Consider the following 18508-nt stretch of genomic DNA (forward strand, 5'->3'; position numbering starts at 1 on the left):
TCACTGAAAATGAAATGCCTATGGCTACAGCCCCACTGAAAGTGACAATCCACGGCAGGGCCCAGGCACTAGGGGCAGGGGAGACTAGGACAATGAAAGACAAATCAAAGTAACTTCCAAATCATGCCATTTATTTTTCCTTAATGGATTTTACAGCTCATCTGAGTCTCTGCTGTGTTCTCTGAGGAGCTGTAGAATTTGTGTCGATGCCCTGTGTCCTCCGTCCTTCCCCAAATGAGCACACATGCAGGGCAGGCAAGAGCATGCTGGATTTGTCTTAGTTGTTAATTCACCTTCTGGCTTCACTGTGACACACATTTATCTCTACATGACATTCTCAAGAAAAATGATTAGGACAGAATCACAGCAAGGAGTGTGGAAGAGGGAGTTTTTTAAAAACGTCAGTTAAAGAGAAGCAATGAACCACGAGGGTCCTTTAGGTAAAGGACCCCCACTCCTCATCTCTTCCTCTTCATTCTTGATCTTTCAAAAAGAAGCACAGGAAGAGGACTAGGCTAGCAAGGGTGCTGGTAGGCTGCATGGTGCCTCTGTACCCATTAATACCTGTTAACAAAAGGCACCCCTTCCTGCAGGAGGTGTAGCCCTTTCCATGGGGCAAGGCTTGGAGGGGATGAAATATCCTCCAAGAGTTCAGAATCCCCTATGGGCCCTGATGCCGATGGAGATCAGAGCCTCTCACAAGGAGGTCCCAAGCTGGTGACCTGGGAAGGGAGGCACTGATGCTCTGCCTGGCTGCCAGGGGTGTCCTTTCACCACCCCACACACAATCTACTCCTTGCATCTTGGACTCTGTTTTACTTCACAGGGCAGGGATGCAAACACGAAGGAAAGAGGTGTGGCACAGGCACAGTTTTAATGTGCAAACCCTTCCTAATGCAGGATCCCCATTGAACGGCCTGGGACCTGGCTGCCTTTGATGATGCCATATCTCATCTCATGAACCAAGATGGCAGGAATTCTCTGCAGCCAACCTTGACAGGAAATCATCCTGGAAATCCGCTGCTTCCTTAATTCATGGAAGAAACAGGGAGAAGGGGTATGGTCCTCTCATGAATGTTGTGCCATTCAGTTGAGACGTGTCACGGGTTCACCTGACAACTCAGGGACTAAGGCTGGGTGGACGTCATTTATTAAGTATATTACAGGGCTGCAATTCACCAGCTACCAAGTTGGACTCTTTGCTCTGGAAATTTAATGTGTGGCAGCTGCGTGCAGCCGGTGGTGTCCAGCATTTTAAAAAGGTCAATTAAGAAACGGTTGATGGTGGTGCAGCTAATGACAGCCTAGGGGGGTGAGCAGGGCGGAGTAAACAGAAGGGCTGAGACATATATTACTGGAATTGAAGTGTCCAAGTGAAGCGTGGTGGGGAGGAAATCTATTGTCACAAGCCATAAAGCACATCTGAGTTTTGCAGCGGAGAGCAGTACAGCTGTTTCCCTCCCCAGGCAGCGCTGGGGGCAGCCAGTGAATGGAGGGCTCGCCTACAAAGGGGACACCTGCATCAGCTCCATCAATTTGCAGACAAAAATCGCTACCCTCCTCGCTGCCTGTTCCTTTGCACTTCTCGTTCTCCCACTTGGAACACAAGGCAGATGCTGGAGTGATACTCAGAATGTGGGTCATGTTCTAGAATTCCATATTTTAAGCATTCCGGAAGCAGGGCTCCGCCCCTCCTCGCTGCGTGTGGGCGGGCGGACAGCCGGGAGCCTGAGAGTCAACCCCAGCCAGCGCTCTCCTCAGAAGACATCCGCTCCTGCCTCGGTGCGCGCACAATGCAGGCTGCGGATCAGACCCTTTACACTGCGACGGATAAAAGAGGGACACGAAACCCTTAGAAAAAGTCTATTTCGGACTGTGACAGAATTGGCTCATGGTTGGGGGAAGGCACTGTGTGGGGCTTCTTTTTAAAGAATCAGACAAAGGGGTCTTAGAATAAGTGCAGGGCTGCTAGGACAGGCTTTTTTTTTTTTTTTTTTTTTTTTTTTTGCCACATCTACCTGTCAAGCTAGAAATTCAATAGAGCAATGGGAATGCTAATTGATATGCAAAACAGGTCTAGGGTTCCTAGAAATGTCTAATGATCCTCCAATTCATTACGAATGCCGAATTAAGACATGCACTAAATGAGATGGGAGTGAGAACAGCAACCTTTTTGCTTTTCCTTTTTTTCCTTTTAAAACCTGCTTTGGGAAACTTCACAGGTTTTATCATTAAAAAAAGAGTATTGCAATCAGTGGGTTTTGTCTTTCACACACTGGATGTTTATTATTAGAAAATAGCTTCTATCAGCTGTCAGTACCAAACAAGTTGAAAGGAGCGAGCTTCTCACCATATTTTTTTTTCTCCTTAATGATATTTAAATAAACAGCTCACTGTGTGGAGAGTTGCCACGCCCTTTTTCCCTTTAAAAACTGAATAATGAAGTTTAGTACAAAACATTCTTCAAATATGACTTGTTCTGCATCTGTTATGCTGTCTCCTTGAGTAATGGACGCGAAAGAGATGAAAAAGACCACTCAGGCTACCAAAGTACCCCAAAGAATTCATACGAGAAACTGAGAAACAAACTAACTCAAATAAGACCCAACCAAACCAAGAAACCAGTTTTTACGTTGGCTTTTTGATTTTGATTATCATCTAAGTTTAATATATATATATGTGTGTGTGTGTTTGAAATAGTAATAAAAAAGGAAGAATTGAATTGCATCCGTAGCAGGACAACCTTCCTCATACGTTAAAGAGGTGTTCAGAAAATTCCATACAGTATCTGCTAAATAAACATGTTTGGCAGCTTAGCAAATATCATATGATTGCAGCATCCATCATTTGAAGTAAAACAGCATTTGCTTTCTTCTGGCGGAGGTCGTTGCTTGGAGTGATGTGCTGATATGCTCTGGATGTTCTTAGACCCACAGGCTTAAGGAAGGGCTTGGGGGTCGCTCAGTGCATGACCCCAGTGCAGACACTTCCAAACCCCAAACAATGAATCAACCAACCAACCATACAAACATCAAACAACTGTCTCCTTTGAGTTCCTCTTGACCGAATGGAGGCCCAGCAAGGACGGCTGGTTAGAAGGTACATTGACAGACTTTGGAATGAGGAGAATCACCCTCTGATTGGTCCGACGCCACTCGTTGTACAATCGACAGTGGTACCTAAATGACACCTGGGGATGGGAGAGGAAAAGTAAGAGAAAAGAATTCAGGTCAGCAGAAGTGGATAATCAATACAAGAAACAAATATGTCATTTGAAAGAGCTTCAAAGAGCTGGAAGCACTATGGCAGGGCAAGAACCCTGGGAAAATGGCTCTGGCACGCAGTGAGTGTTGAGAGATTGGGCACAGCCAAAGAGCACCCTATGTGTGGACACATGGGCAGGGCTTGCATGGTGGCTTCCTTTGTTCCTCCTCATACCGGGTAAATTCAGGATATAAATGGGAAAATGAGGTTATTTCTGAGTTTGGATTTATTTTCGGACTAGTGGTGGATACAATGCCAGCCCTCGCCCAGCTGTGTGACCTCAGCAATGTGCCTATCAGGTGCCTAGGTTCTTCTCTGTTAGATGAGTGGGATGCTAGGGCTTCATGAACCTTCCTGCAAGTTAGACCCTGCACAACTCAAAGGATCCCATTCATACTATGATACGAAGGACACCCTTTGTACTGTCCTGTGGACAACCTGCCCAACAGCCTGGTGGCCCCAGTGGGTGATTCCTAATTGCATCCAGCTCCAGCATTCTATAGCTTCCAGTAAGGAAATCACAGTGTGGCCACTAACTCCCCTGATAAATCTTCTCGAGCCTCAGGCTAGGTGGGGCACGACTCCCTTGGGTGCCCACTGTGCCTCAAGCTTACCCACATGGCACTGAGTGTCCTGAACAGCACTGTGCATGTTTTTCTCTCCCCCTGCACTAGAAGCATCTTGAGAGCAGGCGTTGTGTTGTGTTCATCTTTGCATGCCCAGCACCTGTTACAATGTCTTGCACTTAGGAAATTGCTCAAGAGAGTTTGCTGAGTAAATGAATGAGTGAATAAGCATCCTATATTTTCTGATTGCAACACTGCTTCAAACTTAAGCCTCTCTCTTTTTTTTTTGGATGGAGTCTTGCTCTGTCACCCAGCTCAAGTGCGGTGACATGATCTCAGCTCACTGTGACCTCTGCCTCACGGGTTCAAGCGATTCTTGTGCCTCAGCCTCCTGAGAAGCCGGGATTACAGGCATACGCCACCATGCCTGGCAAATTTTTGTGTTTTTAGTGGAGACAGGGTTTCACCATGTTGGCCAGGCTGGTCTCGAACTCCTGATCTCAAGTGTTCTGCCTGCCTCAGCCTCCCAAAGGGCTGGGATTACAGGCGTGAGCCACTGTGTCCTGCCAAACCTCTCATATAATACATGATGGTAGAAGCAGTGACATAATCGTGCCTGAGAGATCCTTGTCTTTTTTTTTTTTTTTTTTTTGAGACAGAGTTTTGCTCTTGTTGCCCAGGCTGAAGTGCAATGGCGCGATCTCGGCTCACCGCAACCTCTGTCTCCCAGGTTCAAGCGATTCACCTGCCTCAGCCTCCCGAGTAGCCACCATGCCTGGCTGATTTTGTATTTTTAGTAGAGACAGGGTTTCTCCATGTTGGTCAGGCTGGTCTCGAACTCCCGACCTTAGGTGATCCACCCACCTCTGCCTCCCAAAGTGCTGGGATTACAGGCGTGAACCATGGTGCCCGGCCAAGGTGCTTGCTTTTTATGTACATATATTGGAATGAGATGCTTAAACCTGTAGTCTGTTTTGGAGAAGGCTGGCATAAAACATTGATGGACTGTCCAAGAAATTCAGAGTCTGATGTGTAGGTAAGTGCTGGAAAGGAAGGAGCCCATGAGCTTGGAGTGACAAATCAGGTCTGGGCTGTTTAATTATCTGGGAGTAGGTGTGTTGTGTTGATCCCACTAAAGGTCTATGGTGGTCAGAAAGTAGGCTGGCCTGATGACTTGGTCTCGAGTTTCTGGAAGTAGATGAAAGGCAGGCCCTTGATCAGAATGGGCTTTTTAGTCTTCATGGCAGGATCATGAAATTCAAGGCCACTTATTCAAATTTCTGAGGCTAGAAAGCAGATGCCACGGGATGAGTGCCAGAGAGGGTTGAGTATGAAAATATACGCTTTTAAACTCACACAGATGTGCTTTTCTCCAAAAGTCCCTGAACGTGCTAAAGTGGATCAGTTTGGTTTTTTTTTCAAGCGTGATTCTCTTGTATCTATTCTGTCCTGCTGCTGCTTGGTGCCACTCACGAATGTAGGAGAGGCAGGCTGGGAAGCCAGCTGTTCAGGGCCAACAGCGGGAAAGAGGTGGAATGCAGACAAGTATTATACTAATAAGGAACTTTGGCAATATAAGAAGTCTGGAATCTGGGAACATTACGGGAAAGCTGGATTTCAAATCAAGAGTCCCCTTTTCCATGATGCTGAGAGTGGTGCACACTGGCATTAGTAATTGGAGAAGTAGTTATGAGTGCAGGCCGCAGGCTCCGGAGCCAGGCACACGGGCCTGCAATCTGCATCCTCTACTTAGTGGTTACGTGACTTGGGGAGGTTATTTGCTGTCAACAAGCTTCAGTTTCCTTGTTTGTAAGATGTGAATAATGATATTTGATGTAATGCATATAAAACACCTAGCACAGGGCACAGAGCATACATTTTAGTGTTCTTGGGCTGGTATTTTGTGTGTCTTAAATATAAGAAAGAATTTTGTGACACCCTTTAGATACAGGGTAACAGAAAAAGGAAAAAAAAAAAAAAAGAGAGACAGAGACAGATTGGGCTATTTCCTTTAAGGCTCTGCTCTCAGCGTGGTCCTGGACCAGCAGCAGGCTGCATCACCTGGGAGCTTGTTAGAATATCAGAATTTTGGGCCCCACCCAGACCTAAGGAATTAGAGAGTGCATTTTAACAAGATCCCCAGGTGATCCGCATGTGCATTCAAGCCTGAGACGCACTGCTTCAAGGAACACAGGGAGTCAATGACTTAGCAGGTCTCCTGGTTCCTTGGCCAGGAAATTAAAAAATTCAGCCCACTTGTGTAGACAAACAGATGAGATCTTATTATACATTAATCTATTTTAATTGTGGTTAATCACTACAGTCTGCAGGCAAATTCAATCAATAAGAAGAAAGCAACATAAGAAGATGCTTCTTTGTCAGGGAAAATAAAGGCAGTTGAGCACAACGCCAAGGAGACCACAGGTTTGCATTGCCCTGGGTTAATGCTACTTCTCTAGATGCTCCAAGACACTGCATCCCTGCAATGCAATATAATTGGAAAGAAAGGAGGTCTAATTTAGAAGAAGAATAAGGCAGCGAGGAAAAAGAAAACATAAAAAGATGCTCCAACAATAATGTTAGGAATTTCACTTAGATATTTCTTAAATTTTTGAGTTTAGGAGAGAGGAGGAAGAGAGTATAGGGCCACTATTATAAAAATACTACTCCTTATGGGATGGGCTTCCTGAAGTTTCTAGTTTATTCATCTAACTAACCTCCTATCATGGGCAAGTCTGCTGTACAAAGAGTTGTGATCGCATGAATATTATGAGAAGGGTTAGAAAATGTTAGCATGCACTCTTCCCATTAGGGAGGTGACTGCGGCTGGGGCAAAGGTGTGCTATAAAGTCACAGCAGGCGGCCTGGTGCAGTGGCTCATGCCTGTAATCCCAGCACTTTGGGAGGCCGAGGCAGGCAGATCACCTGAGGTTGGGAGTTTGAGACCGCCTGACCAACATGGAGAAACCCCGTCTCTACTAAAAATACAAAATTAGCTGGGCGTGGTGGCACATGCTTGTAATCCCAGCTACTTGGGAGGCTGAAGCAGGAGAATCGCTTGAACCTGGGAGGCGGAGGTTGCGGTGATCTCGGCTCACACCACTGCACTGTAGCCTGGGCAACGAGAGCGAAACTCCCTCTCAAAAAAAAAAAAAAAGTCACAGAAGGCTTTGGGATATCTGATTACATATTTTGATTTTGCCCTTTCTCTCTGGAAGTGGTGTGACTTAGGGATATCGATGGGACTAGGCCTTGGCAAACGGCCTCCTCAGCAATGTGCCCAGCTCACCTATCTATCTCTGACTGCACTGGGGAAAAGGAGTATAGGAGTGAATTGGTCATGGGGAAATACCACTGAATACCCTCAGGATGCTTGTAGGCCATGTGGGGGATGTGTCTAAAGCAGCCCCACAGTGAGCCTTGTTGGGACAGCATTCCATTGGCAGTTCCCCCTTTATAAGAAGAATTTAAACAATCAAACCATGGGACTGGGAGTCAGACTTTGAGGAACCGGGTCGCTCATTCATTCCGTGCTGGACACTGGTTGCATCAGTGATGCAGTGAGTGGAAAGACTTCCTATACATGGTGCCTCAATTCTCCTCCAAACTCCGGCTGATACCAAGTCCATTACCGACAATTTCTTCATGTTTAATGTGGACTCAGTTCTCAGCCAGCTCTCTTTGTGTCTGTCTACGGGTTTCAAATCACTTGTGACATGGACAGTGATGTTTCTAGGACACCTCTCCCTGAGCTCTTAGGGTGGAGCTGACCAAGGCCCTGGCCTCCTGGGGCCCAGGTGTGCTTCTGGAACACAGCAGGTTCCAGAAGGTGGGACTCCATGAGGGTGTGTCAAGGCTGGACCTGCATGGCCACGTGTGCCTGCGAGAAACTCCAAGGCACTCTGAGGCGTGCAGCGTGAGCGCTTGTCCTTCTTCACAGTACCAGGGAGGCCCTTCCAGGAACGGCTCCTCTGAGGAGCCAGGCTTGGACTGACACCGTGTTTGTTTATCTAAGACATTTTCACAGCATATTCTCCTTAAGCTTGACAGCTTGTTTACAATGGGTTTCTGCCGCAGGGCAGTTTCCAAGTGCTGTCAGCTTCTGAATTACGGCTCTTGCCAGGGCCGCTCAGCACAGCATTTATCTGGGACGGAGTTATTCTATATTCAGTAACCTATTGCTGAGCTGACTCCACAGCACGTTTTTCACACCAGTCAAAGGGGGAGAGATGCCTTCTTTCCCTCCTGCTACTTTGCATTCTATAAAGGGCAGGAGGAGGGTGGAAGCTGGGGGAGCAGGGAAGCCGCAGGAAGGAGCCTGGGGCCAACACTCTGCTAGGTGCTTGCATGTATGTTCTCAGACGTTATCTCACTTACTCTTTGCAATAACCGATTGACCTAGCGGTTATCAATTATTTCCTGTATTTTTTTGTACAAGAGGAAGGATGAACAGAGAGGTTAAGTATCCTATTTGAATTTACACTGTTATTAGGGTGATAAATCTTGGGTTTAAACACAGGGCCCTTGGATTCTAAACGCATGCATAGCACTGCCTGTGAGAAACATTTCTGGAATGAAGTATGTTACCATTTTCCTGAAAGAGCCTAGTTTAGGTACCTTTTCTACCCAAACCTTCCTTTCACCTGAGATGGGAGATGAAACGAGGTCACATCCATTTTTTCTTGAGATAACCTTTCTTTTCTTCCTTTCTTCCTTCTTTTCCAGCCACCTATCACCCTGTTTCTTTCTTGTTAGATAAGTGTATGCTTTACAAAGCAGGATTTCAGAAAGGCCTTACATTGGTTTTGAAAGCCCAGCATTTAAGCTCACTTCATCCATCCTTCATCATAGGCACTCTTCTAAAAAACATTATAGACTAGAAAACCTCTAAACATGGCAAGAACTTATATTATTCTCCAAAGTACTTTCCCATAAACACTTTGACTTAAATCTCATAACACCAGGGGAATTTGGCAGGATGGGCATTACCACTATTTCCACTTGACAGATGAGGACACTGAGCCTCACAGAAGCCAAATTACTTTCCCAGGGTGGTGCTGTTGACCAGGAGTTAGATAGTGCTGCTTAGACTCCTTCATTTCTTATTTCTAACCCTCCTCCCATCACAATGGAAGCTACTGGAACAGCTTCGTTGCCTGATTCAAAATGAACCAGGATGAACTTTGGAAGCGTAGACTTTTTTTTTTTTTGAGATGGAGTCTCACTCTGTCGCCAAGGCTGGAGTACAGTGGCACGATCTTGGCTCAGTGCAACCTCTGCCTTCTAGGTTCAAGCAATTCTCCTGCCTTGGCCTCCCAAATAGCTAGGATTACAGACATGCACCACGATGCCCAGCTAATTTTTGTATTTTTAGTAGAGACAGGGTTTCGCCATGTTGGCCAGGCTGGTCTCGAACTTCTGACCTCAAGTGATCCGCCCGCCTCAGCCTCCCAAAGTGCTGGGATTACAGGCATGAGCCACCGCGCCCAGCTGGAAGCGTAGACTTCTAAAGGAAGCAATAATAGTTTTGCTTGGGGCTTCACTAGCCTGGGAACAGAATGTCTAAATTAACCATAAGACTCAGATAAGTTCTTAGCATTAGAACACTCCCTCTTTACTGAAACTGAAATGTATCTCCTTACTGTTTGAACACTCTCACTGGAGGGGAGGCACAGAGCTGGAAGAGCCATATGATGAAGAAGAGGGAAATGAACAGGGTCGTGGGAGTGGCAGCTGGAGGAACAGGGTCTGGGAGACACAGAAAGGGAGGAAGTATGTGCTAGAAGCAGCTTCCACATGCTGACACTGTGCTATGGGATATGGGAATGGTATACTTTAGACAGGAAATACATATTGAATAACAGTGGAACGTGCTCAGATTAGAAACAAGCAGGCACAGGAGAGTAATGCCAGGAAGCAGGGGGCCCAGCTTCTGAAAATATTCTAGAAGACAGTGATGTCCTTCCCTGCAGCTCCCAGAGGAAAGCATGAGGAGAGAGATCAAATGGTTGCATTTTGTGGGTGCTGTCAACTGGTACTCAAGCGATCAACTTACTGCATGAAGTTAAAAGTTAAAAGAATGAAAAAAGTGATATGTAAAAATTCTTCCTCACACACAGCGAGAACACTTATTGGGAAATGGCCTTTCTTTGGTGGCAGCTTCTCAGCTAGATAAATTAGTGCTTTTATGGGCAGCAGAGTCAATATCCCAACACACAGAATAATCACCAGGCAAAGTGCGGCTCCACAGCCTACGTCCAACAAAGACTTTAGGCTGTGTCAGGACGTAAGAAGGAAATAACCAGCAGGGAGGATTCACGATCTGTGCAGGCAGTGACAGCAATAGCAGCCAAATGCATCATTCATAATATACTACAATCCTGGCAAAAATGAGAAACATAAACAAGGGAAAGAAAATGCCAAGACTCATAACAGATGGAGTCCTAGACTACTAGAGGAGAGAAACGTCCATGGTGTGTCTGTGTCTTTGACTGATGGACACCCAGAAGCCGAACTTTTTCTTTATGTGATCCGCCTTAGCAGCACAGACACACACACAGACAAACACACACACACACATAGTCATAAACCAAATCTCATGCTCCCGCCAGCAATCGAAGGTCTGTTTTCTACCGGGCAGGTGAGATGTGTTACAGACAAGAGGAAAGGCTTGTGCCAGCTGTGAGGCTGCCAGCTCCAAATGGCCTGAACCCCAGCCACGGCCCATACTTACTAGTGTCCAAAAGAGGTAAATAGTGAAGAGTGCGACAGTGAGTGCAATCAGTCCGACGGCTTCCAGCCGACTACTAAAGTGCAGGTGGTCCACGGCGCCCCGCAGGCACAGCCAGCCCGAGATGGTGGCCAGGGGAGTTATAAACAAGAAGCACACCATGTCGCCAAACAGAGTCCGCTTCTCATGCTGGGGGCCAGGGTTTCTCAGCCACTGCCAGGTAAAGGGAGACAGAGAAGAGCAAGGGAGAAGGTTAAATGCCAGTGTGGAGTGGAGACACGCTGTTCTGAAGTTATCTTTGCCTTCAGAACCTTGGGAAAAGGCATTTCTGACTTGTTATGAGATAACAAGGAAGTGTTCAGGGCTCATTCCCATGCTCCACCCCCTGAATAATAATGATATGATACAAATAACAATAATAATTTATAGTGTCCTTGCTGTAGATGACCTACTTTTTGTGAAAATAGTCGTTACTATTCAGAATCACAATGATCCCATGTGGAAGGAAGAGAGAATGTTACGCTTGGAAGGTGACAGCTGAGGTAGGAGAAGTTCAGTCATGTGTCCAAAGCCTTCCAGTGTCTTGACCCTGGGAATATGTGCTGGAAAGGGTTGGGTTGCTCAAGCCCCGCACATTCCCAAGACAGGCCTGTTTTTAGGACTGGCTCTTGACCAGCTTCTGAGAGATGAGCTCTGAGTCCTAGTAACATTTTACCTGATAAGAGTATTTTGCATGCCAGAGGCCTTGGGCCACAATACTAGTATGATGAGACACTTTATGCCAACAATGTGATTTATGGTGAACACCTATTTTTGCCCTGGGAGCCTGGAGTTTGAGTAGCTGAGGTCAGTCACGCAGATATTGCATGTCTGTGTGACTGATCCCAGTCAAAATCCTGAATACTAAAGCTCAGGTGAGCTTCCCAGATTGGCAAATACTTCGCCCATGTTGTCACAAATCATTGCTGGAAGAATTAAGCATATTTGTTTGACTCCACTAGGAAAGGACACATGGAAGCCTGTGTCTTGTTTCTCCTGGACTTCACCCCATGCACCTTCACCCTTTTCTGCTTTTAATCTGTATCCCTTTGCTGTAATAAACCATAACCATAAGTATAACAGTTTTTTCTGAGTCCCGTGAGTACTTTTAGTGAATAATTGAGCCTGAGGATGGTCTTGGGGATACCCAACACGGAATAATACTCACCTGACCCCATGAACTCATTAATGCCCACTCTTGGCTTTTGGATCCTGAACCTCCTCACTTAGGACCACCTCTGACATCTTGATTATGCTGCCATCTTGACTGAACTAATCCCCAAAAGGATGGGGAAAACCTCATGCTTGTTGAAAGACTAAATAGAATTTCTACAGTTAGGAAAATAGGATGGCTGTCCTCCCATTTGGGTACCTGCTTAATGCTTGCTATAATGCTTTCCAAAATCCATTCGACAATAGATTTAATTCAGTGCTTACATACTGGTGTCAATTCACATGAGTAATGAGGCCTGATAGCTCTTCTTCAGATTAGCATTGAAACACTCTACAGATAATTTGACATTCCCATCTCACTGTTCCATGTAGTAAACAGAGGCCAAGGAGTCCAGAGAAGGAGTGGGGTCAAACACAGACGATGGGGTTGGGGTGAGGAGAGACACTGGTACTCTTTGCCTTCCATCTTGTCCCTACCAACAAACAGGGACCTAGCATTGACTGTCTGCTGATGCGTGCCCAGCAGTGCCACACAGCTGGCTTGCCAAACAGGAGCACTGGCTACTTGCAGCCCAAGTGGCCAGGGCAGCAAATCCTACAAAACCACTGGGAGGAAGAGAAGGGCCATGATGGGTGAGACAAGAGTGGGTGGGGCTGACAGGAGAGGGAGGGGAAGGCCATGCTCAAGCATGGAACGACAAAATAGAAAAGCGGCAAAGAGGGAAAGAAGTTGAGGAAAGAGCAGTGTAAGGCCTGGCAAAACCCCAATGAGTGAGTAAAAGAAGCAGGAGGTAAAAGGCACCAAAGAAAGTTTTCTGGGAGGTGCCCTTCCTCAAATGTTTGCATGAATCCCCAACACTCCACCTTTCAGGGACAAGCCACCTTAAACACGGGCTGAAATGCTGAATACAGTCAGTTTCACCTCGAAAGTGGACACAAATAAATATTAAAACATAGATAATGGGGAGCTGACTTGTCTGTGAATTTAAATACTGCATTATATTTAATATAAATACCAAAATAAGTGCAAATGATATTAATCCTGCCATGTGTTGTCATGCCACCTCAGACATCTCAGCAGCTTCAAAGAAATTCAAAGAGCTCTTATTAATTAACATGTTCTTGCCTGAGTACTGGGAATATCACTATCAAGTGGAGAGTAGAAATAGGGCGTTATTGTATCTTAATTTTATAGAGGCTCAGTAAAGTTAAATGATGGTGCCAGGTGATTCAGAAGCTGAACTGAGAAGAGGATCGAGATCTCTACTCTTATTTAGATGTTAGTGAATGTTCAAAAATTAAAATCACAAGACGTTTAGACATCCAGATTATTAAACAATGGTGACCAAATTATAGCAAACCAACCCAATTCTCCTCATGGTTCGGGTTTTCCCTGGAAGCAGATAGACATCTGGTGTACTCTTCTCTGTACTTCCATTTTGGAACAGTAGGCCCTGAACACATATGCTACCGATGTCCACAGAAACACTGACCTCATTAGCTAAGACTTCCCTTCCTTTCTTTTGCTTGGGAATTCTGGATGCATTTTATTAAAACTAACTTAGTACTTTACTTATTTATGTGGCCCTTGACATTACCCTATGAAATGACTTAGATATGGAAGGAGGGGAGGAGGTAATTACGAATCAATGTTTATCTCTGCCAGATGCAAAATAAATGTGCAAAGACAAACTAGAGATTATGATCGCTTGTTTCCAGTTTCCTGTTTTCTAATTGTTCTTTGATCTTCCGTATTTATGTGCCCATGATCACCCAATAAGATGAATTCTGCATCTTGTTAACTCTAGTTTTGGGGGGTTCGGCTTACTCTGTGTTGTTTGCTGCTGGTTGTACTTAGGTATGGAGTACTTTACATGGTACTATTATGTTAAATTGTGTATCTTCTGCAGAGCTCCAAATGTTACTTATCAATTACACAAACGCAGGTTTGTGAGCAAGATCAGTAGCAATCATCCATCCTCATTGAGGAAAAGAAAAAAGTACCCTTGGCCATGGTAAGAGCTACTAAGTATCCAGATATATCCATATATCGACACAGAATATTAATACAAGCAAAGTTTATAACAGAGAAAATTTGATTACAGCTTATATTCCTAGCAATATGGAATTGTCTAAATAAATTATGGAATTTACTTAACATAGAATACCATACATAAATAGCAATTTCAAATGCTAATGTACATTTTATATTTACTGGCATGACATACTGCTGAGCAGAAAAAAATTCTAGTGGACAGAATGTATAGTATGATCCTATATATGTAAGACATATTTACACAGAGACAGGGGGCCACCTAGCAAAATAATAGCTATTCTTGGTGGTGGCATTGTGAGTGGTTTAAAACTTTTTTTGTACATTATTTTCTTTATAAAATGAACATGGATTCCTTGTATAAATATATGTATATATATCACTTGTGTACAAAACAGATAGAAAGGGAGAGAGACAGACACACAGAGTGAGAGAGAGGGACAGACAAGGCTGTCAGGGGAGGCAGATGTCTAGCTAGCACACAGCAAACTAAAACAGCAAAACAGCTATTACTGAGAGATGGCTGGGGCAGGCTCAGTGCTACAGCTTGGAGTTTATTATGCAATATCTCACTAAGTCCTCACAACAGTCCTATGTAGTAGGTGATAACAGTATCCCCATTCCATAGATATAAACACCAGGTAGCAGAAAGTTTAATAACTCACCTAAGGAGAGATAGCAAGTGGGTATCAGAGGTGAGATTTAAACCAGCCTCACATGTTCTTTTCCTTGTTTTCCTGCTAACATTTTCTTTTTGTACCAAATGGCATTTGTGTGTGTATGCTTGCGTGTGCAAGGTTTTTTAACTTTTCAGCTAGGTGGGACACATTTAAGTCCTGCCGTTTTATTGGGTACATCTGGTAACTGAATGTTTAGTTGGCTGGCCAGGATTTGATCACGCTAGTTTCAGAAAATTTTCTTAGGCTCTTGTTCTGGTCTGTGTCAGTTCTTTTGCCAAACCACGATGAGGTCTAATTTCTGGGTGTTTAATCTCAGCTACATTATCATGCATTGTGACCTAATTCATAATAGACAAGGGGTTGACCTCCTTGATTACTGTTCTATTACATTTTTGGCTCTTATGTCTTCTACCTTTCTTATCAGTTATGGGGTATATACATTGACTATTATACCTGTTCTGTAGTAGTATCCTCGTCTCCTAAGCATTAATAAAGAACAGGAAGAGGCAGAAGGCAGGCTTGTTTGTGTGTCTGTCTTCCCATTCAAACTTACTTTACATCACTGATGTCTAGCACGTGGCCTGCCTCATATCAGGCACCTCATGCTAAATGAATGAGAATAGCTTATGTCTCTTCAGCCCCTACTATATGCCAAGCACTATCTTATATGCTACATCTAATAATTCATTTACTCCTCAATAATCTTAGAATCATTATTATCACTGCCATTTTATAGATAGGGAAAATGAGACACAGAGAATTTAAATAACTTACACAAGATTGGTTGTGGCTTTAGTTCATGAAGTCTAGCTCCAAAGACTGTGCCCCTAACCATTCTACTATATCATAATTCTTAGTAAAGCATGGGGTCAGGAAGTAGCTGGATGGAAGGGGAGGAAAATGGTTACATCTTAATTGTACTTATCAGTACAAGAAGGAATATTTACTTATTGAAGTTCCTCTGGTGTGAGATACCAATTAATTTATCCTGCCCACTTGTGGACAGCTTTTGCAGCTCAAATGCCATTCTTGAAGGGTCTTAAGTTTGACCTTAGTCTTCAGCGTATACTTGGTGGTTAGCTATATTTTAAAAGCCAAGGTCAATGATTGAGACTAGTAAATTTTGTGGCATTTTTCTCCTGGTGGATCCACTCATATGGCTGCCAGGGATTCCGTGGGCAACCAAGGGCACCCTTCTGGCATCTTGTTCTCTGGTTCCATCAAAACATGCAGTACAGAGATCATGCTGTTGAAAGCCCCAGCAGTGAGCTGCCTATTTTTCTGTAGAAATCTCATTCTAATCACTTATTTCTGAACCATGACGTTGATCAATTCTTGGAAATAAGTACAATAAATAAACAAACTAGAAACCCCACCGTAATCAGCACTGAAGGGCCTGAGACAGAAGAGGGGATTAAAGCAGCACTCTACTACCTTGCCACAGCATCATTCACTGGCTGTGAATGTACATCTAAGGTAAGCCAGGTACCAGTGGCTACTTTCAAGGTGGGTTAAGTGTGGATTTGGATTTAATTACAGTGTCAATATGTTAAATCCCCTACTGGTTGGTGGGGAAGAGGGGGTGCCAGAGGTGCTGTGTTACAGAACTTTAAACTCTGCCTCCCAGGCTCTGAGTTAATCAGCTTAAATCCCCAAGGTAGACAGGACACTGTGCAGGTCAGTTTGTACTAAAACCAGATTACACTCTGGTGGCTAATAGCTCTGATCGATAACAACCTTCCCCATGAATCTCCTTAATGAGAAACCATCACAAGAATGAAAGAAACTGATAGAAAACCATAATAAATTTATGGAGCTAGAAGGAAAAAAAGAGAAGGCATAGTCTCACAGTGTTTACTCACTTGGGCTTATCTGCCTGAGTCTCCTGTTAGGCTGACACTTGGCAGAGTTATTAACCTTGCCTTTCTTGAGATGGGTCTTATTCTGTAAGCCCAACACATTCTACACTAAATTCTCGCTTATCTGGGGAGCTGGAATGTGAGGGGGGCAGTGTAATGATCAGAAGGTAAGTGATAGGTTTCTTGCATGATTTAAAATTGAAGATGAAAGTTGAAAATCATGCTTTTCAGTTAACTTGAAACAAAGCAGAGAACAAAAACAAACTCCTACTAGTGTTTTAAATCCCTGAACTCCACAGTCTGTCAATGAGTTTCCAGGACAGCTGAAGATGCACAGAAGGAAATTCTGACTCCAGGGGACCTTAGGAGATGCATGCTTCAGATATCCATCAAACCAGGCTTGTAACAAAGCATCTCAAAGGAGAACTTTACAGAGTATTTGCTCATGCTTTGGCCTCTCTCCAAACCTCTAGACGTGCACATTCAACGACCCAGTCAACATCTCTGCTTAGATGACTAACAGACAACTCAAACTTAATCTGTCCAAAACAGAACTCCTGATTAGCACGTACCTCATAACTCCTTTCCGCTGAGTGTCCTCCATATCAGTAAATGACCATCCACCCCTGTCACTTAGTCATCCTGTTCCATTCTGTGTCTTTCCTCCTGGGCGAAGGGACTTGCCCAGGACATGGTAAGTCCTATTGGCACTGCCTGCAACATACACCTGGAATCTGGCTGCTTCTCTCTGCCCCACTACTGACATCTCAGGCTAGGTCGCCATCATCTCCTACTTGGGAGGCAATAGCCTTCCTGCTTCCACTCTGGCCACCCTGCTGTCCAGTCCCAAAACAATAGTCAGGGTGAGCTTCTAGAAATATAAATCAAATTGGGTTACTTCTTTGCTCAAAACTCTCCAGTGGTCATAATAAAGTCCAAACTGTCTACCTGGTACTATAAGCCCTGACTTCATCCCTTCCTACGAGTTCCCATGTCTCCTGCTACCTCTCGCTTCATTTTCAGCCTTTGCGCATATTCTTTTTCAGCTTCTCATTATTTAGGTCTCAGCTCAAACGGCACCTTCTCATGGAAAACACTCCCAGCACCTGTGAATGTTACTCAGCTGTATTTTCAAGAGCACACAACACTCTCTGAAACGATGCTATTTCTTTAGTTGTCTGTTTAGTTGCCCATGTATTGCTACCCACTTCAACTTTGTTTATTTTTGTTTATTTCATATGCCTTGATCTAAGAACAGCACTGGAACATAGTAGATGTTTAACAAAAATGAATGAATAGGCTGGGTGTGGTGGTTTACGCCTGTAATCTCAGCACTTTGGGAGGCCGAGGCAGGTGGATCGTCTGAGGGCAGGAGTTTGAGACCAGCCTAACCAACATGGTAAAACCCCATCTCTACTAAAAATACAAAATGATCCAGGTGTGGTGGTGCATGCCTGTAATCCCAGCTACTTGGGAGGCTGAGGCAGGAGAATCGCTTGAACCCAGGAGGCGGAGGTTGCAGTGAGCTGAGATTGTGCCATTGCATTCCAGCCTGGGCAACAAGAGTGTTGATTAAAAAAAAATCTTGATTTAAAAAATATATCTTGATTAAAAAAAAAAAGGAAAATGAATGAATAAACATCTGAGATGCCACTAGGTCTGACCAGAAATGATCTTACAGTATTAGTTAGACTAGTTAAACTGATTGGAAAGGAGAAACTTTGTTGGCATATAAACATCAAATTGTCAAGTTAATTGCTTTTAGCCTTCTAGACTAGAGATAGCATTTCTTACATATTGCTCTTCTTAGGTTTCCAAGATAAATATCTACACATTGTTTTGTTGTTACAAGATGAAAAACCTGTAGTTTCGATTCAAACTTTTTTTCCTAAGATGTAAGTAACCATGGAACATCTATTTTTCCATAGGTTATGAAGTCGTATGAGAAACCTAGTAAATTATTCAAGATCCCTTGTGCTGTTTTAGTCACAATTACTATGTATATATATGTAATTTTTTTTTTCTAGAAGAAACCTACCTTGAAATAATTGAGAAGGGTACATACCACATATCCTCTTAAAAGTTATACAACTCCAATTCAACCAAAAATATGTACTGAGTGCCTACGATCTACCAGATATTTG

At 44.1% G+C, this 18508-nt stretch overlaps 1 protein-coding gene across 2 annotated transcripts in view; it reads right to left on the reverse strand.

Annotated features, from left to right (window-relative positions):
- Positions 1-2259: 2259 nt before the first annotated feature.
- MARCHF3 (membrane associated ring-CH-type finger 3) overlaps positions 2260-18508 on the reverse strand; it is a 148843-nt gene continuing 132594 nt past the window's right edge. For both annotated transcript variants that reach the window (XM_034960430.3, XM_034960431.3), the window contains 2 exons: positions 10564-10773; positions 2260-3190 (listed from right to left, as the gene is read on the reverse strand). In XM_034960430.3, the coding sequence (XP_034816321.1) occupies positions 3032-3190; positions 10564-10773 (369 nt within the window). In that variant the 3' untranslated portion in view covers positions 2260-3031. The remainder of the gene's footprint in view (positions 3191-10563; positions 10774-18508) is intronic.

The sequence above is a fragment of the Pan paniscus genome, chromosome 4 (assembly GCF_029289425.2).
Source record: "Pan paniscus chromosome 4, NHGRI_mPanPan1-v2.0_pri, whole genome shotgun sequence".
In the NCBI taxonomy this organism is placed as follows: domain Eukaryota; kingdom Metazoa; phylum Chordata; class Mammalia; order Primates; family Hominidae; genus Pan; species Pan paniscus.